This window comes from Serinus canaria, chromosome 2, assembly GCF_022539315.1.
Source record: "Serinus canaria isolate serCan28SL12 chromosome 2, serCan2020, whole genome shotgun sequence".
Taxonomy (NCBI): domain Eukaryota; kingdom Metazoa; phylum Chordata; class Aves; order Passeriformes; family Fringillidae; genus Serinus; species Serinus canaria.
Window position 1 is genome coordinate 112,800,521 of NC_066315.1, and position 23,608 is coordinate 112,824,128.

Genomic DNA, 23,608 nt, shown 5'->3' on the forward strand with positions numbered 1-23,608 from the left:
GCTCTCAAGCTTGTACTGTCAGCTGTGAAACTGAAAGTGCTTTTTTCTCCTTGATTTCATGTCTGTCTGAAGCACCACTCCCCTCCTTTGCACACCAGAGTTGCCTGGGAAAGCAGATATTGTAGAGCCAGCCAAGTTCCAGGGAGGGACAGGAGGCAGAGTGAGGCTGGAAGACTTTCTCCAGCATGTAAATGTCACATAGTCTAGATGTTGTCTGTATTTTACTGCTACAGTGGTGAAGGCTGCTGGATAAAGGGCTGATAACTTTGGTAGTCAAACATAGCTCAGGACTTTTAAAACACTGGATTTTAAGACTGCTCAGTTTTTTTTAAAAAAAAGTCTTAGTGTTTGTGGTAAAAAAAAAGTTCAAGAGATAAAACAAATATTTTGAGATACATTCTTGGAACATGTGCATTGCTCATCACCTGCATCCCAAATGTGACTCTGCATTTTACAGGGAAAAAGATTCTGTCCTTATAAAAATATTAGACAGTCGTGTTTTACAAACATGTGTTGCTACAAGAGCATAGCTTTTATTCTTAGGCTGAAGAAGCAATGCCTGCGGTGGGAAGCAGAGGAACATTTCAAACATCTAAATTTAGACTCCTGAGTTCTAGTGTTTATCTCTAGAATGTGTGGGAACCCATCAGAGGTGTTTTCTATAGCACCTGCCTTCTCCTGCTGGCTTCATAAGAAGCTCAGTCCTAATATAGCCACCAAAGTTAGATTCCTAAATTGACAGTACCAGCTCATAACACAAATGAGCCCAGATGAACACACTATGCACATCATACTTACTGTTATAATCTGAATTAGAGCGCACAACACCAGAAGAAAAATAAAATCTATCCCCCCAAAGCCTTTCTTATTTTGTCCTGGGGTCCTTGTTGTTAAAATGATGTAAATAACCGAGAATATTGAGATTGTGACCTGCTTCTGTTTAAGTGTTTCCTTGTTCCTTGTTTCCATAGGAAACTCAGGGGCTGAAATATGTCATTTAAAAAGTGAACATAGGATATTTCCATGAAGTTTCTTTGGCATGAATTCAGTCTGGTCTCATCTGCATCACTTCCCTATGTATTGTGACAAAAAGAGGCAAAGAAGCAGAGGCTTCATACAGGGGAGATAGGTGTCTCTTCTAATCTCTGTACTATGACCACAGCTGAGAAACTCAGGAATGTTTCCCCTTAAATTCAAAATTCAGTTATCCGACCTGGATTTGTGGGCCATTATATCATTAATGGCAGGTTCTTTGGAGAATGATACAAAATGTCAGTAGTCTTTTCTATTTATTTGTTAAAGCTGATGTTTGAAGAATTTTTAATTCATTATTTTTATTTCGTATGAACATATTTTAACTTAAGAACATTGTGATGGCATTATGGTCTAACTAGTGATAAATAAAAATAGACGGAGGGAAAATCAAAGAAATATTAGTAAATAATAGAAAGAAAAAGTTAGACTTTCTGAAGAGGATGCATGTATGGCTTTTTCCTTAAGAAGGATTTTCCTACTTTGTATGGAAGGGGACAGTACACAAGAGATCCTGTGCCCCAAACAGCGAAGAATAGCACTTATTATCTGGGAGTGGTGTTAGAGCAGAGCAAATCCATATTCTCTAGATTGCCATCCTGTTGTGCAGCAGGAATGTGTTTTGGTTATGTGTATGTCACCAGAACTGAAGAGACCTTGTTTGGTGGTACAAGAATTGGTGGTTAATGTGGGTGTCAGGCAAGATGACAAGTGTTTTCTCCAGCTGACTTTTTGGGTTTATTTTGTCTATTTTTTCTGAAGTTGTGGAGTACGAAATCCATTTGCACACGGGAGACTGGAAGAAGGCAGATGCCACTGGAGAGGTTTATCTTCGTATACAAGGAGAAAAAAGTGACTCAGGGAAGCGATGGCTTAACTCAAAAAACAGCCTGATCACTTTTGCTAGAGGGCAGGTAAAATAATGAGCAAAAATGTAACTGAATCTGGGAGTGTCCTTTTGTTAGAACTTATATTTTCAGAAAACTTTTCATAGATAGAGTATAAAAAAATATTAATGTTTTATATTGCATACAACAATTGTCTCCACAGCTAACATATTGTTTTTAAGCTTCATCACTGTTGTGCTACAGTAAAACATTTAAGGTGATAAATTAATTCTGAATTGAACTAAATGACCTCTAAGTGTTCTGATTTAATAATCCAGACTTTTAAGGCCAGGGAGGCATCACTGCTTTATTAAAATATGCTTGTTTGTTAGGAGTGATAACATTTCTGTAGGATAACTCACATTTGTAGCCCCTCCACCTAAAGTAGTCTAAGAACTTTTTTTATCAACTTTCCTGAACACTGTCAGTGTTCCAAGAAGACTCGCATTTTTTCATGTTTCAAATTTTTCTACCCACTTCTTGCTTTTTGGTAAACATATTGTTGCTTTTTTGAGATTAAAAGGCTTTTCCTAGAAGAGTAATTCCTTGAGAAGCTATTGGCAAAAGAACAAAGTAACTAAAACAGACTTCAGATCAAAAGGAAATATCTCTTTCAAATCAGAAGAACATGTCTAGCTGATACTTTATTAGATCCTAGTGTTTAGAATTTCAGCTTGGAATTTTTTTTTTTTTTTAATATTTTTTATTTTAATGAAATCCTGAAATTAAGTACATGGAAATCTTCTTTTAGGGAGGGTGAGAGAGAGTATCTCACTGTTGCCAGCCAGCCTTGTGTAGTTTCTTCTCTGGTACAGAAAGCTAGAAAAATGTACTTGATATATGTTTCATTTACTCTTTATACATACCTGTGTTTATTTTATCTGCCTTTCTTACTATTTTTAAAGATTCTAGAAGAACCAAGGTTTTTGTATGAAAAGAAATCCAGATCTTAGTCATTATATCCACTGTATTTTTTTTCTCCATTGTAGAAGAAAATATGCATCCTCAATATCATGCTCATCAAGAACTGATCAAACTGGTGGCTCAGAGTTCACAAGTTAAATCTGAAAATAATGACAGGATAGAAGAGCCCATCTTGTTTGAAGGAGTAATGTAGGAAGTTGTATAGATTAGTCTTTTTGATGATAACAGATAATAGTCCTGTGTAGTATATCTTAAGGATAGTGAAAAAAAATCTGAACAGCTAGACTGCCTGCTACAATGGATAAGGTATCAGTACAGACTGGAAGAGGCACAGATTCCTGTTTCTTTCAAAAACCCAAACTGTCCCAACCTTTTAAAAAACTCTTTATTTCATAAAATGGTGTTACATTTTTGCCAAGAATAAAACTTGTAGAGAAAAACCTGAACAATAGCACTTGACTTCTGTGAATACTCATTCCTGTGGAAGTACTACTCATCTGCAAATTCACAAGGATTTTTTCTGTATAATCCAGATTCTGTGTCAGTTTTTGAACAGGCTTGTTCAGACTTGCTAAATCCTTCCTCTGAAATTCTAAAGGGCTTTTCTATATCCTGGGCTATAAGGCCCTAATTCTCTTCTTATAGGAAAGATTTCGAGTAGCAACACTTTGGGTATTCACTCTGTTGCAGTTCTCTTTACTCCAATTTGCTCTCAAATGATGAATGCTCTGGTTTTAGTCATTGCTCTTTTTTTCTAGATGATCCTTTTGATCAATATTATTCTCACAGACATTGAAATTCTGGAACTGTGAGACTATGGAAACAATGCAAGGGTTTTATTGTTTTTTTTCAAACCCACAAACGAGTCCCCAGCTGTTATATTCAAACTTGCATTTTCAACCCAACTTTCCAAGACAACTGCTTCTGTGTTCAACAGAATAACTCATAAGTCACATGAAATAAAAGACTTAGCTGCAGAGATTTAGTTTTGCAGCTGGTTTCTCGAAAGATTAGATGAATTCATTCATAAATAGTATGTTTCCAAACCTCATTTCTTCAGGCCCAGTTAAAAAAGCCAATGCATACACATTTTAAGCAACGTGTCAGTGCACATACTTATGTGAGCTTTCCCAGAGATTATGAAGATGACTGTTCAAAGAAGAAGATGAGCATAGGAAGGTGAATAAACTACAGGAAGGTGAATAAATGACTACAAAGGTTTACTGTATGGAAAAAAGGAAAAACTCCATGAAGTCTATTGATTATTCAAGTCTGTTGTATGTAGAAAATCTGGCCTATTATAGGGATAATTTCAAGGACACGTCCTTATCCCAAAAACACAGTGGTTGAAATCTTCACAGATACCATTCACTCAATTCCCATTTACATGCCTAATTCCCACTTTATTACCTGTGAATTTTAGTGAAAATGAAATTGCTCCAGATTTTCAGAATTATTAGACATCTAGTATTTATCAGTTTCCTTGCAAGTTAGGTTCTGGATCAAAGTAACTTTCAACACACTATGATTTGTTCATTTCAGTCCATGAGGGTATGAAAAATGAGAACTATATTGCTAGTGTGTGTATCTGATTTTTCCAAAAATACTTCCTACTAAATACAGAGGCATTCTGAAATTCATAATTCATAATATCAACCGGATAAGAAAAGATGAGCTGTAATAGAAAATATTTATTTATGAAGTCAAACACAATTAAATGGCATAGATGAGATAAATTTGCTTCAATCAAGGTGCAAAACAATGATCAGACATGCCAGACTAAACTGATAAATACTCAAAACCAGACCCCTATTAAGTTTAACTAAAATATCATTTTGATTATTTTCATATTGCAGGTGGATATTTTCAAAATCAAATCTGTATACCTTGGCAAGTTGAATCAAGTTTGTGTTGGATTTAAAAGTCTTAGAAAAGGTTGGTAATTTTTTCGGTTAATGTAAGGTAATAATGATGTAGATTATTAGATTTCGGTGATACCTCATTAGATTAAGTATTACAGAAATGTCTCAAATTTACCACAAAAGTGTTTTTAAAAAAATTAGAAAATATGAAATTGATTTCCATTTTTTGCTGTTCATTATTTCTTTTGGATTATACATCTCAAGTATTCAGATGCAGCTTGGTTTTACTAAAATGTGCAAGGGATTCCAAGAAAATGTGACAACGTAAAATAGTAAAATTATATATGAAATTGTTCTCCATTGAAGTTTCTATCTTTTTACAAGAACAGTCAACAAAGCTAATGTTTTTCATGAAGCAGTATACCATTATGCTTTTGAAACATTTGTTAATTTCTTCTTCCTGTACATTTTTAGATGATGGATAAGTCAAAAAAAAGAATTTATTTCATGTCTATATGCTTCTATGTAAAGATAAGAACATAAAATTGGTTCCTTAGATTGAGAATTTGAACACAGAAGAAAGGCTATTCTGGCCTCACAGGTTCTTTCCTTCTAATCCATGCAAAATATTTTTTTAAGGGATCCTGCATATGTGAGGTTGACTGGCAGATAAAAAGGCTTTATTGCTGCAGCATTTTTTCTCATCCTACTGCTGACTCCAAAGCAGCTATTGTAGCTAAAAAATTGCTTATTTCTTGAAAATAAATACCAACAGCAAAGAGTACCAATTATTGATACTTTATTCAATCCTTTGGCTACAATTTTGACCCATTGTTTTTTAAAGACAACAGAATTGAGATTCTACAGGTATTTTACTCCTGCAGGATAATGTTGATAATGGAAATGATTGTTCCAGAGTATGATAACCTGGGTCTCTTGTTCCTTCTTCTTTTCTAAAAAACCCCAAGATTACAAAATGACTCTGTAGGTTAAACATGGACTCAGAAAAACAGGATGGGACACTATTTCCTAGATGGTAATATTAAAATGAACACTCAAACTTTCATTCATTTCAGCAAAACTGGGAGTGTAACCAAGTTTACCAAGACTCAGAGATCTGACTCTACACATGCTTTGTTTCTAAACAATCATGGTTTCAAATCAGATAAAGATAAAAGCTGAAGTTTGTTCCTTATTATATAGAATGGTATCTCCCCAGAAAGAAAGCTGTGGGTTGAGTGGGTTTTCTCTTGGCTAATGTAATAGAAATCCTGATCCCTTTTCCATTAGGACATTGATAATATAATTTCCTATTGGGTTTTCTTGTGTCTAAAGATTGCATACAGAAACCTTTCCATACTTTGAGATGTAATAGATCACTACACCAAATCTATTCCTACATTTAATTTAACAAGGTCTGTAAAAACATTGACTATTTTGGAGTGTAGTGGAACAGATAGAAACACATACACATAGCAAATATATTTTCAGAAATTTTATTTCCTTAAGAAGTCTGTCAAAAGAAAACTTTTTTTTGATTTGATGAAGGTAGAAATTTTACTGCATACACAGAATATTTTGTTGCTTAAAAGGTATAAATTAATAATGTCCTGTTTATTTTCAATCAGATGGGTGGTTTTTGGAAAAAATTCTTATAAAAGAAGTCTCCTACCCTTTTTCTACACATGTTTTTTTTCACAATGGATGGATCAATAAACGCTCCAAGGAAGATTTTGTAGAAGTCCCAATTCCGCTCAAAGGTAACACAAGCAGAAGTGTCCTTCATTTCCATGAATCACTCCTGCATGGCAGAGCTGTTCACAACTGGTATAAGGCTACATCACACAGTAGGAAGAACTTAGCATTGGTACCCCAATGGTGAGGGGCTGGGCCTGGACCAAGGTGAATCCTGCTTTCTGGGAACAAAGGGGAAGAAATAATGCCTGGGATGGAGAAATTTGAAATGGCAGTATTGAAAGATTCTGCTCTGGCAGGACATTTCCTGTCCTTGGAACAATACAAGGAGAAGAGGCATGGCCTCTGTGTGAGTGTCACATGGATCCATGGGGCCACTGACCTGGTTTTCTACCTCTCCACTGAACTAACATGAGTAATGAGGGGTTTGTGGCTTTGTTGATGAATTTCCTGCGCTATATCTGGCACTACCAGGCAATATAATCTTTTGGTTTATACTGCCTTATAACAGATATTGCTCTAAATATAGGTTTACTTTTACTGCAGAGACATCTGTGACATCTCTTCCCACGAAAAATTTAGATACAAAAAGTAGAGGACGATGGCAAACATGGGTGCACTGCACACAAGTACCAGAAGATGTTCCTAACATTCAAGTTGTTGCATTTGGAAGAAAAGGGAAATCCCCTGCACAGAAAGTTCAAAATCTGAGTGATACTCCCTTTTTGGTTGGTTTCTTTTCTACTTCATACAAGTCTTACCAAATAGTTTCAATAAAATAGGAATTGTAGCAATATGTATGACATTATGTGTACTGGTTGCTTGTCAGAGTTAATGTTTATACCTCTGTGTCTTAAATAAACACAGCTTGGAGAACCTCTCACATGTGGGCCAAAACATATCACTTAACTCTCTTGAGGAAATCCCAAATTTGATGTGAAAAACCTCATGAACTTTGAATTTAGTCAGGGGAAAAGAACTGGACTTGAAAATACAGAATTCAGTTGAGCATTTTCCTTTTTTTTGGTTGCGTTGGCCTATGCTCTGCAACCATTTCCCTCTATAAAAAATAGACATAATTCATGATACAAATGTGAGTCTGAATTAACTTGCACTCTTAATAGGACTTCCTCATCCTAACACTAACCTCATTGACCAATATTATTACCTGTTGTATTTTTTTTTGAGGGGGTTTAAAGTATGCCATGTAAAGTGTTGCCTACAACATGTAATTAATTATTATTATTTTTTTTTTTAACAGTTGACCATTGGTGATATTGGAGATATATTAAAAGTCTCCTTTGTGTTATCTGGTCCATCCTTGAGAAAAGGAATTAAACTCCACAAGGTATTCCAAATAAAATACATATAAACTTGCAATAATTTTCAACATAACAGCAAATAACTTTTGTTGAGACACAGATGGTCTCAGTTACCTGGTATCTACAGATGACTGCCTACAGCTTGCAGATCTCTTTGTGTGCACCTGAAGTGCATATTGCTGTAGCTCTTCACTGGTCTGCAGACCCATTATGCACAGTTCTTCCTTACATGGAAAGCAGTTTTTCCTGCTGATGTTAGGAAATGTTAACTCCTGCATGGAGATACTGATGGTCTCCACACAGACCAACCTACCTGTGGAAGCCAATTAAGATAATATTCAGTTCTATTCTTTGCAATATGGCCATCAGTGGGCCTCAAACCTCTGATTGTAGTTTAATATGTCTTAAGAATTCTGATAAAAAGAAATGGAGGAAGGACTTAATGCTGTCAATCTTAAAATAGAATTAGAATTTAAAAGTAACCTTAATACTTAAACTTGAAGGTTAATTCAAGAAAAAATTGTGGCAATGAGCTCTGCCTATAAGCAAGGGCAAAAAACCCCACTGTGGACATAACACTGAATTAATCTGAAGTAAAAGAATGCTTTCCCGAACTGTGCCACAGAGTCCCTTAACCCTGCTATGGATTTGAAAGATCAAGGTGATTCCTTAAATGCATAAAGACTCCAGAAACTGTTCTGATGGAAATGCTAGAGACAGCTGCATTCCAGACTAAAATGTGAATGGGCTTGTGACACTCAAAGGAATGCTGAGTCTGAATGAGCTCCTGTGGGGATAGAGGAGATGTTTATCTTACATTTTCTCCCCAAATGTGCTCTGTGTCAGTTAATATTGTACTTATTTCCACAGGCAGCCCTGAAAGCCACTGGACACCTAGTTTCTGCCAACTTTGAAAAATCCTACCTGAGATACAGCAAGACTCATTTAAAAAATTAAAAAGTAGCAAAGCAAATGTTTTTGCAAAATGTGCATATGCTGTTGAGATTGATGTAACTGTATTCATTCATTTGACATTCTGAAATTGCAAACACATACCGGTCAATTTAAGCTGTATCTCTCATTGGTTATTTACAAATGGGTCCTATACTTGTGTTGCCATGCAAAGAAGAATACACCTATAAACATCAGGCTGCAGAACTAGCAGCTTGAAGAAGCTGCTCTAACAACAGTTAGAGTAGAATTAGATAGCTGTTATAAAGTGTGTGCAGGCATTAGTGAAAGGAAGAAATGTCAGTTTCTATCGGGATGGAAATAGGAAATTAAATAATTCAAATAAATGAATTTCTCTCTCTGACTCTGCCTGCAGCTTCAGCTGAAAGACCTGGACACTAAACAAGAGTTGAGCTTTCACACTGAAGCCTCATGTCTGTTTGGAGAAGATGGATCTGAGACCGTGACAGAGCTTGCTGCAGTCAGGCCAGACCAGCCACCACTCAGGGGTATGCAATTGAAATAAAAAATAAATACATGAGCAACTGCATGCACAAATACATTGTAAACTGCCTAATAGGATGAACACAAGGCACAAGATTTCAAAGCATTCAATAGATATCAAAAAACCATTAAAAATTACTTTTAACTATTCATTCAATAAACTGTGGGATCACAGAATCACAGAATCACTAGGTTGGAAGAGACCTTCAAGATCACTGAGTCCAACCCATGCCCTAACACCTCAACTAAACCATGTCACCAAGTGCCACATCCAACCTTTTTTTTAACACATCCAGGGATGGTGACTCCACCACCTCCCTGGGCAGACCATTCCAGTATTTTATCACTCCTTCTGTAAAAGACTTTTTCCTAACATACAACCTATATTTCCCTTGGTCCAGCTTGAGACTGTGTCCTCTGGTTCTGTCAGTTGCTGCCTGGAGAAAGAGACCAACCCCCACCTGGCTACAGCCACCCTTCAGGATGTTGTTGAGAGTGATAAGGTCACCCCTGAGTCCTTTTCCCAGGCTAAAGGACCCCCAGCTCCCTCAGTCGTTCCTCACAGGGCTTGTGTTCCCAGCCCCTCACCAGCTTTGTTGCCTCCTCTGGATGTGCTCAAGCCTCTCAACGTCCTTCCCAAACTGAGGGTCCAGAACTGGACACAGCACTCAAGGTGTGGCCTCACCAGTGCCGAGTACAGGGCAGGAATGACCTCCCTGCTCCTGCTGGCCATGCTGTTCCTGATGCAGGCCAGGATGCCCTTGGCCTTCTTGGCCACCAGGGCACACTGCTGGCTCATGTTCAGCTGGCTCTTGATCAGTACCCCCAGGTCCCTTTCTGCCTGGGCACTGTCCAGCCACACCCTCCCCAGCCCGTGGCACTGAAGGGGGTTGTTGTGGCCAAAATGCAGGATTTGGCACTTGGACTTATTAAACTTCCTCCTGTTAGACTCTGCCCATCCATCCAACCATTCCAGGTCTCTCTGCAGAGCCCTTCTACCCTCCAACAGACTGGCACACATCCCCAGTTAACAAATTTACTGATGAAAGACTCAATTCCCTCATCCATGCCATCAATAAAAACATTGAACAGAGCTGGTCCCAGCACAGACTCCTGAGGACAGCACTGCTGACTGGCCCCAGCTGGATGCAGCACCTTTCCCCAGCACTCTCTGGGCCCGGCCATCCAGCCTGTTCCTAACCCAGCACAGAGTGCTCCTGTCCATGCCATGGGCTGCCAGCTTCTCCAGGAGGGTGCTGAGAGAGACAGAGTCAAAGGCCCTGCTGAAGTCCAAATAGACAACACCCACAGCCTTTCCTGCTTCCACCAGGTGTGACACCTGGTCATAAAAGAGACCAAGTTGGTCAAACATGACCTACCCCTCCTAAACCCACGCTGGCTGGGTCTGATGCCCTGGCCATCCTGTAAGTGCTGTGTAGAGGTATCTAGTTAAAGCATTTTCTTCTGTTTTAAAACAACTGACATGTATTGTTTTCACTAGTGAACCTCTGAAAAATGCACAAAGCCCAGTCAGTATATTTGCATGGCAGTTTTGAGAAAATTAACTGATTTGCACTTAATGAGGGACTAATTCACAGATTAGAAAAAGGCAGGTGCAAAGTCATAAAGGCATGAATCACAAAGAGAAAAATCAGGGTTTTTTTTAGGTTTTCTTCAAGCCCCATTTCTGCCCCTGAAGCCATAATTCATTTCATCGTTGTATTTAAAATATGATGGCATCTTCCTTTGTTCAGATTACATTTTATGAAATATGTAGAAAAGAATTCACATTCATTACACTGTGAACAGAGGTCTTAGTTAAAATATTTAAAACTTTTTGCATGTAATATCTAACTGGAGGCTAGACTGCAAATGGAAATATATCTTAAGAGTCTGTTATAACATTTAATTCTTCACAGAACCCAATAAAAATCCTCTGTCATGCTGCCTCAAGCAATATGTACTGTATAACTCATCAGACAAAAGTCATGGCAAGCCATCCTTTGTTGTGAAGAATAATAACAATGCATATTTATATAAATAGCTGAGCCATTTCTGCTGAACATACTAAATAATGTTGGTCATAATTCTCAAAATATGAGATTTAAACACAGTTCAGTTGATCCAGAACAAAAAGTGCTTTTCATCACCTATGTCTGTGTTTTTTCCTTGATAAACTGTTAGAGTTGATAAATCCTAACTCAATTTAAGACCTATAATTCCTACAAAAACTCCTGTTTTTTTATTTTTTTTTTACAAAGCATGATAAAATGAGTCCGAGTCTTTCAGGTGATTCCAGAATGCAGAAGCAAGATATTTTCTCCTTCTGTAATGCAAGCATGGATTCTTGCATTGATTCATAAAAGACATTTCATCCCTAATACTGTAGTGTGTGCTGTGGATAGCTAGCAATCTATATGAAACTCAGAAAATTGATGTCAATTCCTATAACTTAATTCTTTGGTCTTGAAATTAATCTTGTACCAAAAATATATTGGTTTATAATGTTTGGTAATTACATTGTTAATAATCTCATTTGGTAATGTCTCATGTCACTGATTTTTTCATGGCAGAAGTCCTTTACTTCATCAATGTCCATACAGGAACACTGCCTGCATCAGGAACTGATGCAGATGTATTTATCACAGTATTTGGAGAGTGGGGAGATTCCTGCAAAAGGAGACTAGGGCACTCACATTTTGAAAGAGGGCAGGTTAGTACTGAGTAATTTTCCTTACATTGTTGGGGGTTTTTTTGGGTTTTTTTGGTTTTTTTTGGTTTTTTTAATGTATTTAATTTTATTATTTTCTAATACCATATTTCCTTCCAATTACGAAATACCAACATGGATGTTACACTCTGGTAATCTGTGGAAAGAATGTGTTGCTTGCTAAGTATAGGCATTTCACCTGAACTGAGATTCCAGTTTAGGAATAGTTTGAGTACAATTAAATTTAAAATCCACAAACTCTCAGTAAACATTCTTAGAATCTAGAACTACATCCAATGATATATGAAATTCCATGGCTTAATTTTCACCTATTTGTGAAGCTAGTATAGAAATATCAGGGCTATTTCCTGTGACTGCTCCTTTAATTTTTCTTTTAATCTGCCCAGATAGAGTTGAAAGAAAGATTTTAAACATGTTAGCTATTATATGTTAATTAATCCATTTATCTGATAAATTGCAAACAGGTAAACCTGGTTGTAGACATAATTGTCTGCTCAAGATAAATCCTGGGAGAGATTTTCTGTTTAACCTTTGCTTTTTACCATAATAATGATTATATCTACACAGCATGTTCACCCATACCCTGAACTGAGAGCACTAGATCAATTTATCCTGTACAATGAAGCAGAATCCTCTGCTTGTTTTCACACTGTTTCTTATGCTCTCTCATGCCTGAGATACCATAACTTTCCTAGGCAACCTGTTCCACTGCTTCCCTAGCCTTGCACTTAACTCTTCCATCACTAGATTTATTATGTCTTCTTGAGCTTAGAAACATAGAAACCAGCCACATCATTTTGTTCCAGAGTCATACTATAGTCACTGATACTTTTTCTTCCTTGAATTTGTAAGTTCTTCTACAGACATGTGATAAGTGCCCATAGTCTCCTGTGTCAATTTAATTGCACTTGACCTACTACCTGAGTAAAACTAAACTTTCACATACTACTTAAATCTCATTCCACGTCTTTCTTTGGAAAATGAATGTTTTCTTCCACATCACTTTCTCTTTGCTCCTCCCTTGCTTTATAGATCCTCTACCCTTTGTGCACTTGTATTGCTGCATTGTTCTTTTTAAAGAAGAATGTCTCTCTAATCTTCCTACTTAGACTTTCCTATCTGTTGTTCTGACTCTTCAGAAATACTTCCTTTTTTTTAAGATGCCATCTTTTCTCAGAATCCTGCTTAGTCCAAACTGTGCTATATAGGAAGGGCTTTATGATGTTGATTATCTGGATAATATTATTAAAAATACAGGTCAATCCTTGGCATTTTTGAGAGCAAATGTTTATGGACAACTACAAGGGTTAACAAAGGTTTAAAGGCACATGGTCAGTGACATAATCTGGAAAAGAAGTCTAAAAAGAAATAATTCACGTGGCATTTTATACTGGTTGTTAATACAGAGTCAGTGATGCAGCTGTTAGTGATAAAGAATTCACAGCCATTATGTTGAGCTGCAGAGTGCTCAGTGTCTTTCCAAGAAGATTCTTTGTTTTCAGGGAGCAGTTTTTATGCTGCAGACAATGAAAGTGTTCTTCAGTTTAGGTATTTTGTGTGTTCAAGTTCTTCATTGATTGATAGGTTCCTGGGAAAGGGTTGAGCAGTGGGATGGCAAAATGTTCTGACCATACTGAGCTATTTAAGGTAATAAATATTAAAGCTGGGGGCAGAGACAGCAGAAGAACCTCATACACAGTGAATGGGTAATAAAATAGAAGATTAAATTCTTTGTAGCTAAATGAAAATCAGTGGCTGTGAGGAGGAATAACCTCTTAAATTTGCATGCAAAATGATGGGAATGATTTCATTCTGAAATACAAAAGTAGTAGGATATCATCTCAGTAGAAGCAAAACAAAAGGAAAACAGAACAAAAAATATTTAGAAACTATTTAAAAAAAAAAACAAAACCAAAAAATCTTGCCACTTCAAGGCAGAAAACACATTCATGCCTCCAAAGATGTTTGCTATTGCAGATGCATAATAAATGTTGTGTTTTGTTGGTTGATTGTTGTAAAAAGTGCAAGAATATCAAGTGATATGAAATATCTTCCATACAAAGAACAATGAAGCAAACATGTATGTTTATTCTGGAAAAGAGATGATGAGAGGAAAGGTGAAGGAAAAAAAAATGGCACAGAGAAAATAAACATTTCTATTTCTTTGTGAAATACAAGAGCTCAAGAGCATTCAATGCAATGTGCAGGTGGCAGATTCAAAACAAAAGGAGGTGGCTTTTTGCTCAATATGTAATTATTACATTTTACTTTCTGGCACAAGATGTTGCAGATGGTAAAGACATATTGGTGCAAAAAGCCATTGCACATTGTCATGGAAGACGACTTTCCACTGAGGCTGTTAAGTGCAAAGACGTAATCTCTGCTCAGGCAATCTCTGAACCACAAATTGCAAAAGGCTGAGAGACTTTATATTCAAGAAGCATCTCTATGTATTTGCCCTGTTTTTCAGCTCTTCCATAGAAATCTGTTAGTGGTAGCTGTTGGCAACACTATATGAGATGGACTAGATTGTTCTGCAATTTGAAATACTACTACCAGTCTTGCATTCCTTTTACATAGAAGTACATCAATTAAAAATTTGGAATGGAGTTTTAGCAAGAGTTTCTTAGACTAGAAGGTGAAAAGAAGGAATGTAAAGGGCAAGCTGTCTTGAGAGACAAGATTATGCCAGAAATATCCCTGAAAAATGTGGAATGGACAGGCAAAGAAAACAAAGTTAAGGAAACTTGAGATATGAAAAAAAGGATCTCTCTTGACTGATAAAGAACATGAATATAAGGGAAAAGCTAGGAAGACAGAAAATTTCAACCAAGTGTAAGAAAACAGATTTAAATGAGTTTGCAAAACAGTTTAAATAAAATCCTTTTGGCTTTCATTTATTGTACTTCCAGTAGCGTGTTTAATACAGTTCCAAATGTCTTTATACTGAAGAGAAAAAAAGAAATGTAATGACATCAACCAAAAGTACATTCTTACTAATGCTGAGGGAGTAGGCAATTTAATGTATTATTATGAGAATTCATTGATAACAATGGATGATTATGACCACTGTTGTCTAATGAATGTTAATTATTATCACAAAGAATGAAACTAATGATAGGTCCCTTTCTCAATTAGAGTTAGCTGTGAAGGAACATGAGTGTTAGCAATACAGGATATTTCCTCTAAGTCAAAGGTCATGTAGACTGACAGGAAAATTATATTTGGCTTGGAACTACAAAGAATAAAATTAAAAAGCAATGAGTGCTCCCGAAAAGTTATTTGCAAGATGTTCCTCCCAGCTAGATCTTATTTTGGGCTACATATACTTACATGCAGGGGTATAACTCGCCATGGTAACTGTTTGAGGATATCGTGGATATAACAAGGTATGAATGCTGGAAGTCCTAGGGCTGTGCTAGGAATAATAACTTGGATGTTTTCTTTTTCTGATTATATTGTGGAGAATAGTCTGACACAGACAGGAGAATGGACGAGATGACATAATTCATTCTAAAAATCATCTCTTCCTTCATTGCTTTCTGGTCCTCATCCTTTTTCCTGCCTGGTGGCAAATTGGTTGGCAACAAATAAAAATTATAGCGTCTGTTTCTACTATCCATCTGGGGTTTTTTTAATGTCACCCACACACATGCCCATGTATCTACCCACCCACTTATATTATCTTGCACAGAACACATTCATTCTCTCACTCACATAATTTATTCATCCCAACATGCACTAGTGCAGCTGCCATTTAGCTTTTGTTTACTGGTAGCCGTAGCAATATTTAAACAGATGTCTATTTACATCCGAGGAGCACATCAATTCTTGCCTGTATGCATGTACAGCCTTCGTTATAGTTTCTAATGTCAGTATCTTCCTTTGTTTGCATAGTCATCAACCGTATTTCTGTCCAGAGTTGAATAATACAACATTTCCTATTTGAATAATAGGGTGTCTTAAAATGTAAAGTACTTGGAAATGTTTTAAAATAAAATGCCTTATCCAAACAGAAATTTAAGTTACCAGGTCTATCCTGATTCTTGAAGAACTCCCTTTGTTTCCTTTAGGAGGGATTAGTTGAACTGCAAATTTCATGATCTTTCTGTAGGTTTTTTGATCAGAGTTTTGTTTCTACCCAAAACAAAGGGATGTTTTTTGTAATAAAACCTGAACTGCAGTGATCATGATGAAGAAAAAATGTATATATTCAAGGACCCACATAGTTTCTGAACGGGTTCTCCAAATATGAATGTCAGCCTGTAACATCTTTCCTTATTCTGAGAAAAAGATACTTAAGCATTGAAAGGAATTTGCCTTTCCAAGAGCAAACTTCTCAAAGACAGAAGATAAGATACACAGTCTAATCATGTCTATTCTTTTTGCCTCCATCTTCTCAGGTTTGTGTCTCTGAAATGAGAGCAGTAGACCTTGGACAGTTAAGCAAAGTGCTTGTTGAGCACCATAATGTGGGTTATGGAGCTGGATGGTACCTCGACCAAGTTGTCATCCATGAATCAGGCAAGACTGAAGAACAATATGTATTTCTTTGCCAGCAATGGTTAGACAGTGGAGTTGGTGATGCACAGATGGAACGAACATTGAAACTTCTTGGAAAAGTCAGGAATGGAGTGTTGACCGGAAAGATTTATGGTAAGGTCCAAAATCATCAAAACTCCTTCCAGCTTTGGTTTTAATTGTAATCCATAAATTTTTTTTTGTTATTTTTAAAGCTAAAACCAAACTACAGAAACAGTATAACTTGAATGTGAACTGCCTCTCTCATACCAATTGTCTCTCCAAACACTTTCCTGAGATGGTAAATGCAATTACAAAGCTCAGGGATGAAAAACTAGAGCATAGGGAGATATTAAGTGACAGAGGCAATGAAGGTACTATGATTTTAGTTGAGGTTAGAAAAAAAGCTGAAGCAGAAAGAAGTGGGTTGTTCCATATGGCATTCAAAGCAGAGCAGAAGGCTCCTGCAACAGTGATGAAATCACAAGAGATACAAAAACTCTTTTAGCAGAATGCGATTTTCCCTTATGTTCGTATATTTGCAGAAAGCATTTGCTTTTATTTGCAGTTTTCTTTTTTACTTATATCAATGGCACAAGTTCTTGCAAACAGTTAGTTGACCTGAAGTCAATATTCTATTCAGATTGTTTAATTAACAAATAACCAAAATTCAGAAACAACTTAGACACTGAAAACATGCTTTGCCAGGATACTGCATTTTTTAGCTCTCTCATGTGTCTTTCTTGAAGAGGTGTAAAATGCTGGTTTGGGTCCATTTACAAAAACTGAATCAGAACTGATAGACTAGGCTATGTAAAGTTTAACTAATCTGAAGGTGTGAATTTGCATTCTGTATCAGGCATTTTGTAAACTGATCTCTATTAACTTCCATGATCCTGCATATTTCCTTTTATGTTCAGAGAATTTTATACCATACATAATTGCAGATAAAACTAATAGATTATATCCTCCTATTTAGTGATCTATAGTTGGTCCACTTGTGAATATCTCATTTAATCTAACAAAACAGAAATAATGTTACTGATGGTAGTACAGAAGAACAGAAAACCATGGAAATATTAGCATGTTTTGAGCAGCTAGAGTAGTGACAATTTCAGAATAAGAAATAGCTGTACCTCACCACTGCAAGTATTCTAAGCCTCTATTAAGTAGATTCCATAGGTGTCCTAAATAGTCCACAGAGCGAGGCAGGTGTCCCCTGAGGGAAATTCAGAGAAGAAGCCCAAGATTGGTGAAAATATGTCACATATTTCTTCACAGATAATATGAAAAGTGAGAGAAATCTTGCGTCCTTGTTTATGCACCTTGATTAATGTCTGAATATAGCTGTGTAAAAACAATTTCCTTCCTTGGTTTCCCACAGACAGACATAGTCCTCAAAAATCTGAGTGCAGATTTGATAATAATTTCTTGTCTATGGTTATTAATACTCAGTGCTGTATCTATTGAAAATCATTTTTGGTCTGGGTGTATAATAAATCCAGAATTAATATGACAAGTAAGCAGAGAGCCTATGAAGAATGGAAAAATAAAAGACAAATCAGCAAAGAGCAATATACCTTAGGGGTCAGAAACTATATGGATACAATGGAATCTATTAAATTTCAAGCTAAATCAGATTTTGTACAAGAAGTAAAAGAAACAGTAATGGTTCTTCAACCCTTTACTCATTAAAAGAACCTTCAAAGATGAGTAGATGATCATAATCCCTAAACAAATAGAACACCTTTTCTCTCTTCCCATTAAGGAGCCATAATATTGGCCAGGGAAGCAAAATGCATGGTTACTAAACTCAGTGACAATCAGGGTAGTTGTTAGTCCAATAGCAGATCTAATGCAAAGATTTAAAACAATTTTAGGTAGACTTAACAAACATAATGCCTCCATCTAAAGAATAGAAAACATAATGGAGGTGAATATAGACCTAGTAATTGTTCACATGAAAATCTTTATAACACACTTTTGAAGAAATGAATAGTTGAGACCATAGAAGCAAATAAGAAATGAGAAGGAATGCACCATCTTTACTAAAGATAGACTGTAAAACAAGATGATACTACAGAAATATTTTGCCGTACGAAAAATGTAATGACATTTTATCTAAATTCGTGTAATAAATTTTATTTTCTCTATGGGAAATTATTAGGTAATCGCAAGAAAGTGAAAAGTAATAGTAAAGGAAGAATTGTAAAGAGCTGGAGAAGAGACAATGAATATGTTAATGAAATCTTTTGGTGCTACAAAGCTGGGAGTGCTATCAGGGGATACAAAGGTTGTATGATAAACTTTGAGATCTGACAGGAATTGAACAGATTTCTGTGGCAAGCAGCTTGTATACAATTAGGTGTAAACTCAACTTGCTATTGGAGCTCTCAATTCTGATACATGGTTTAATTTCAATTGTTTTGGGGTTTTTTAAGAATTAGGAACTAACTAGCAGCTAAGGGTCCAAAAACTGTATTTGATGTGTATTGCCATGTTTGTAATGACTTCTGCTACACAAATTCATCAACAGAAGGACTATGAGAAATACCTGGGTTTGTTATAAGATCATAGGATAATTTTGAGGCAGTAATGTGACATGGCTATAGGGTTACTGTGACCCCACAGTGTACGTAGGCATTATCAGTGAAAATCAAATTGGATTACTGTCTTTAAAGAGAAACTGTGATATTTCACAAGCAATGCTCTGTGTAATTGTGGCCACCTCTGTCCAGAAGGACTGGATCAAGCTGGAATAGTTGTAAAGAAGATATGATGACTTAGAAAATGGCAGCTCTTTGTTGTGAAAGGGTAATGAAAAAAAGTGACAGAATTCAAAATAGGTATTGACATGCTCAAAATAGACACAGTAGTGATCTACCAAATTAATGGTGGCTTACACATCAAGAAGAGAAGAGTTATTTAAGCTAACAAAGTTGTCATAAAAATAAATGGGTTTCAGCAGTCCACTAATGCCTTTACAAGAGAACGAAAATATTTCTGAGAAGGAAACAAAGAAAGATTAGATTTGTAGCACTGCACTCTGTGTTGGGTTGACCCAGGCTGAATGCCAGCTGCCCATCAAAGGCTGCTCATCCTTCCCCTCCTCAGCTGGACAGGAGAGAAAACAACACAATAAAAGGCTCATGAGTCAAGATGAGGACACGGAGAGATCACTCAGTAGTTACTGCCATGGATCAAACAGACTTGACCAGGGGAAATTAGCTTAATATATTACCAATTAAATTAGAGCAGGATAATAAGAACTAAACCTAAATCTAAGAACACTCCTTCTTCCTGGGCTAAACTTTACTCCCAATTTTCTCTACCTTTTCCCATGCAGTTGTACAGCAGGAGAGGAAATGGAGCTTGCAGTCAATTTCTCATGTTGTCTCTATTGCTTCTTCTTCTTCCACCCCAGCATGGAGTGACAAGAGATAGTCCTCCCCAAACTTCTTCTAAGTGAGGCCTTCCAATGGGCTGTAGTTCTTCCTGAACTGCTCCAGCATGGGCTCCTTCCACAGGGTGTAGTCCTTCAGGAGTAAACCTGCTCCAGAACAGGCTCTCTCCACAGGGCCATAAGGTCCTGCTGGGAATCTGCTCCAGTGCAGGCTCCCATGAGGTCACATCTTCCTTTGGACATCTGCCATGCTCCATCATGGGATCCCCCATGGACTGTAGATGGATCTCTGGTCCCCTGTGGACCTCCATGGGCCACAGGGACACAGCTGCCTCATAATGGTCTTCACCATGGGCTGCAGGGGAATCTCTGCTCACTCTCTTTCTGCAAGGACCTGAGGAACTGCAGAATTGTTTCTTTTGCATTTCTCTCTTGCATTGTTTCCCTCCTCATTTTCTCTTCTCCAACTACAATTGTGCAAGTCTTTCTGCCTCCCTTTCTTAAATGCCTTATCCCAGAGGTGCTCTCAGCATCACTGATGGCTCAGCCTTGGCCAGGGGTGGGTCTGTCTTGGAGCTAGCTGACATTGGCTCTGCTGCACAAGGGGAGCTTCCAATGGCTTCTCACAGAAGCCATCCCTGAATCCCCTCTGCTACCAAAATGTGGCCCTGCAAACACAGTACACTGTTTTATACTTGACTAAGTAGAAGGCAGGAACCTGCTTTTAAATTGAATCTTAACAAATTTATCAGAATTGATACAACTTAATTTATGTGTAATAGCAGCCTATGGCGCTGTACTATCCAGCTGACACATCCTTCCAATCCTGGGCAGCTAGCTGTATATTGATAGTTTAAGGCCAAGAATTACAGTACTAAAGGGGTAAAGTATCCTAGATTGTCACATGGGGTGTGATAAATTTTCATTTGACTTCCATTTTTTCACAAATATCATTGGTATCATTTACATTTAATGTTCACAGGCATGAAAATAGATTTAGGATTATTCACGAAGTCATAACACTGAAGTTATTTTAGATGATTTTACAGATGGTGAGTGCTAAATTTTTATGTCAACAAGTTCTGGATTTATGGCACAGATCCTCACCTGATCTAAAGCAGTAAAGCTTTATTTACATTAGTTGTAGTAGGAGACAAAGACTTTCCTGTTGTGGTTAGGAAGATGAGGTGACTGAACATTCAGAAGCTGAGGTAGGAAGCTGGAGTTAATGGACATAAACTCCAGGAGTCTCTGATTCCATTACTCAAAGTAAAACAACCTGTTTTACAAAATAGCTATTTGAAATTATCAGATCCATACTTTGTCTCAATTTGCATAAACAGAGCTAAGTCAGGTTATTAAAAAAATTCTGCTCAATTCTGCAGTAGTCTGGGTGACCAGGCTGATTTTCTGTTTTTCAGAAAATCAGAAATGCTGATTTTCAGTTTTTTAAAATTGAAACCATGACTTTGATAAGCCTGAATTTTCCATATATGCTATTAACATGAATTAAAATATTAAAGCTAGCTAAATGGGTGAGATTTTTTTGGATGAAGTTTCTGATCTTCCAAACTGTCTTGTTGATTGAAATTTTAACCAAATATCTGTTCCATATAAAGTTGCCGAAGTTACTTAGGAGCCTACCTGACACCAGACTGCAGTCTTTCTGAGCCTTCAGGGATCTGTCAATTCATCTCCAGTGCTTAAGTGACTAAATGCTTCAAAAAGACCTAGTAAAAATTGTCCCTGGAGTGTTTCCTGAGTCCCTAAAGTAGACAAATCTATGTGATGCTATATAGGACTATTTTTAATCTCTCTGCACACGTTACTTCTTCACAGAAGAAGTGGATAAAGTTTTGTACTTTGCTGTCATGATATTTGTGGTGAGGTGTGATAAAAATATTCCTTTTCAAGCACTGAACCAGTTTATCTCACTACCATATTCTTATTGTATGTATGGAACGTATTTTAACATGTTCATTTAAGTAAATCCCAAAAGAGTTAAAATTAAAATATTCCCTGACCAAAGGCAGACCTGATAACCAGTAGTATCTTGCAAACAATATGCTGCTGGCAACTAGTGAGAAAAAAGATTTTAAATCATCAGGAGATATTTATAATGGGCAGGGGGAGAAATCAACAGATTGTCATGGCTCTTCACAAGTCTCTAATGTGGAACTAGCAGTCTCATCTGCACGTTGCTCTTGGACTGGCACATCTCTACAGGATCAGCTACCACTATGAAAGGGCTGATGTCTAAATTGGCTTTCCACTAAATCAATAATAGTGAGTTAACCTGTTATGTGCCAGTATGTGAGCTCAGTATAAAGAAGGGAATGGGTTGCTAGTCCCTCACTAATTCAGCCTGTTACAAACTGATGTATTATTTTATATATTCAGCAAACCCCTTAAATTTTTTCTGGTGTTTTATTTCAACAGGGACTTGGGATATCCACGTCACAACGAGTGATATTTCTTCTAGTTCCACGAACCCTAAAATGTCTCTAACTGTATGTGGTGAAAAAGGAACTTGTACTTCAGTCACACTCCCCAAAGGATCCCTTAAAAAAGAGCAGATTTATGAGACTTCTATTGAACTAAGTAAGAAATTTAATACTATATTCAAAGTTCGCCTAGAAATTGAAGAAGCTGGAGAAGGAGAGACTTGGCATTGCCGGGAGGTAAAAACTAAAACCTAAAGCAATTATTTATTGTGTCTCTATTACATATAAATAAATAAATAAATAAATAAATAAATAATATATATATATATATATATATATATATATTTTGGTTTTTTTTTTTGCTTTCCATAGTCTATTGTTATTTCTTCCAGTTTTCAGTTCAGTCTGAGATTGTTAAATTTTTAATTTACAGAAGCTGCTACGGTTGTAAAGTGCTAACTTCAGGGACTGCTCAAAACTAGGATAGCTATGGATAACAAAAATCTTGTGAGCTTGGATGGATTTCTGGAGAGCCATATATACAGATGTGCTATCATCTTTAACACATCAGTTATGTCTTTTCAGAACTGTACTCACTGGCATACATTGCAGTATTTACATAACTCCAAATTGGCTGTTACATGTTGTAGAGTCAGTGATCCATGGCAAATAATTAAGGCAGACACTAGAAATGCATTTTGACGAAACTATCTGCCTTTTAAGTTGGCATGTGAAAAAAAGAAGTGAATAGCAAAAGTGACAATCTTTCTTCTGATATCCAGTTAAAACCTGACATCACACTGAAATTGCAGTGGCATTTCTCTATATGAAAAAATATCTTCATCTTCTTCTGCTGGAAAAATAAAAACAATTCTAAAGGAGAGATTAATCTTCTTTAAAATTGCAGACATGCTTTTTGTCCATTAATGTTTCTATTTTGTTCTTATTAAAAACTGGAGAAAAAATAATTTTCCTTTCCAATACATGGTATTACTGAGCTGAACTCCCTGACATTTAAATGGTAGGCAGGTTGTTAATTTCATCTTCATAGCCAGATGAAATAGTCATCCAACAAATCTATCAAAATTAAGGCTGCTTCTGGAGTATTGTAAGAGACAGTAAATCACAGCAAAAATTTCAGAATAGAAACCTGGCAGTTGAAAACAGAGAGATCTATTAGTCTGCTTTACTTCATTAGCTCAGAACAATCACTCATAGCTCAGTTTAAGAGAAATCATCATAATTTAAATAAATAAGGAAAAGATGCCTCCCTACCTTAGGTAGGAAGAGGTAGAGAAATGATAAATTTCCCTGCTTTGGGATACATGTCGA

At 36.6% G+C, this 23,608-nt stretch overlaps 1 protein-coding gene across 1 annotated transcript in view; it reads left to right on the top strand.

Moving 5' to 3' along the window:
* The window catches only part of LOC115484049 (lipoxygenase homology domain-containing protein 1-like), a 126,439-nt gene that overhangs the window by 70,039 nt on the left and 32,792 nt on the right, over positions 1 to 23,608 (top strand). The window contains exons 22-30 of the mRNA XM_030227673.2: positions 1,795 to 1,946; positions 4,700 to 4,778; positions 6,334 to 6,465; positions 6,947 to 7,128; positions 7,662 to 7,748; positions 9,050 to 9,182; positions 11,751 to 11,890; positions 16,312 to 16,564; positions 22,272 to 22,513. Of these exons, the coding sequence (XP_030083533.2) occupies positions 1,795 to 1,946; positions 4,700 to 4,778; positions 6,334 to 6,465; positions 6,947 to 7,128; positions 7,662 to 7,748; positions 9,050 to 9,182; positions 11,751 to 11,890; positions 16,312 to 16,564; positions 22,272 to 22,513 (1,400 nt within the window). The remainder of the gene's footprint in view (positions 1 to 1,794; positions 1,947 to 4,699; positions 4,779 to 6,333; positions 6,466 to 6,946; positions 7,129 to 7,661; positions 7,749 to 9,049; positions 9,183 to 11,750; positions 11,891 to 16,311; positions 16,565 to 22,271; positions 22,514 to 23,608) is intronic.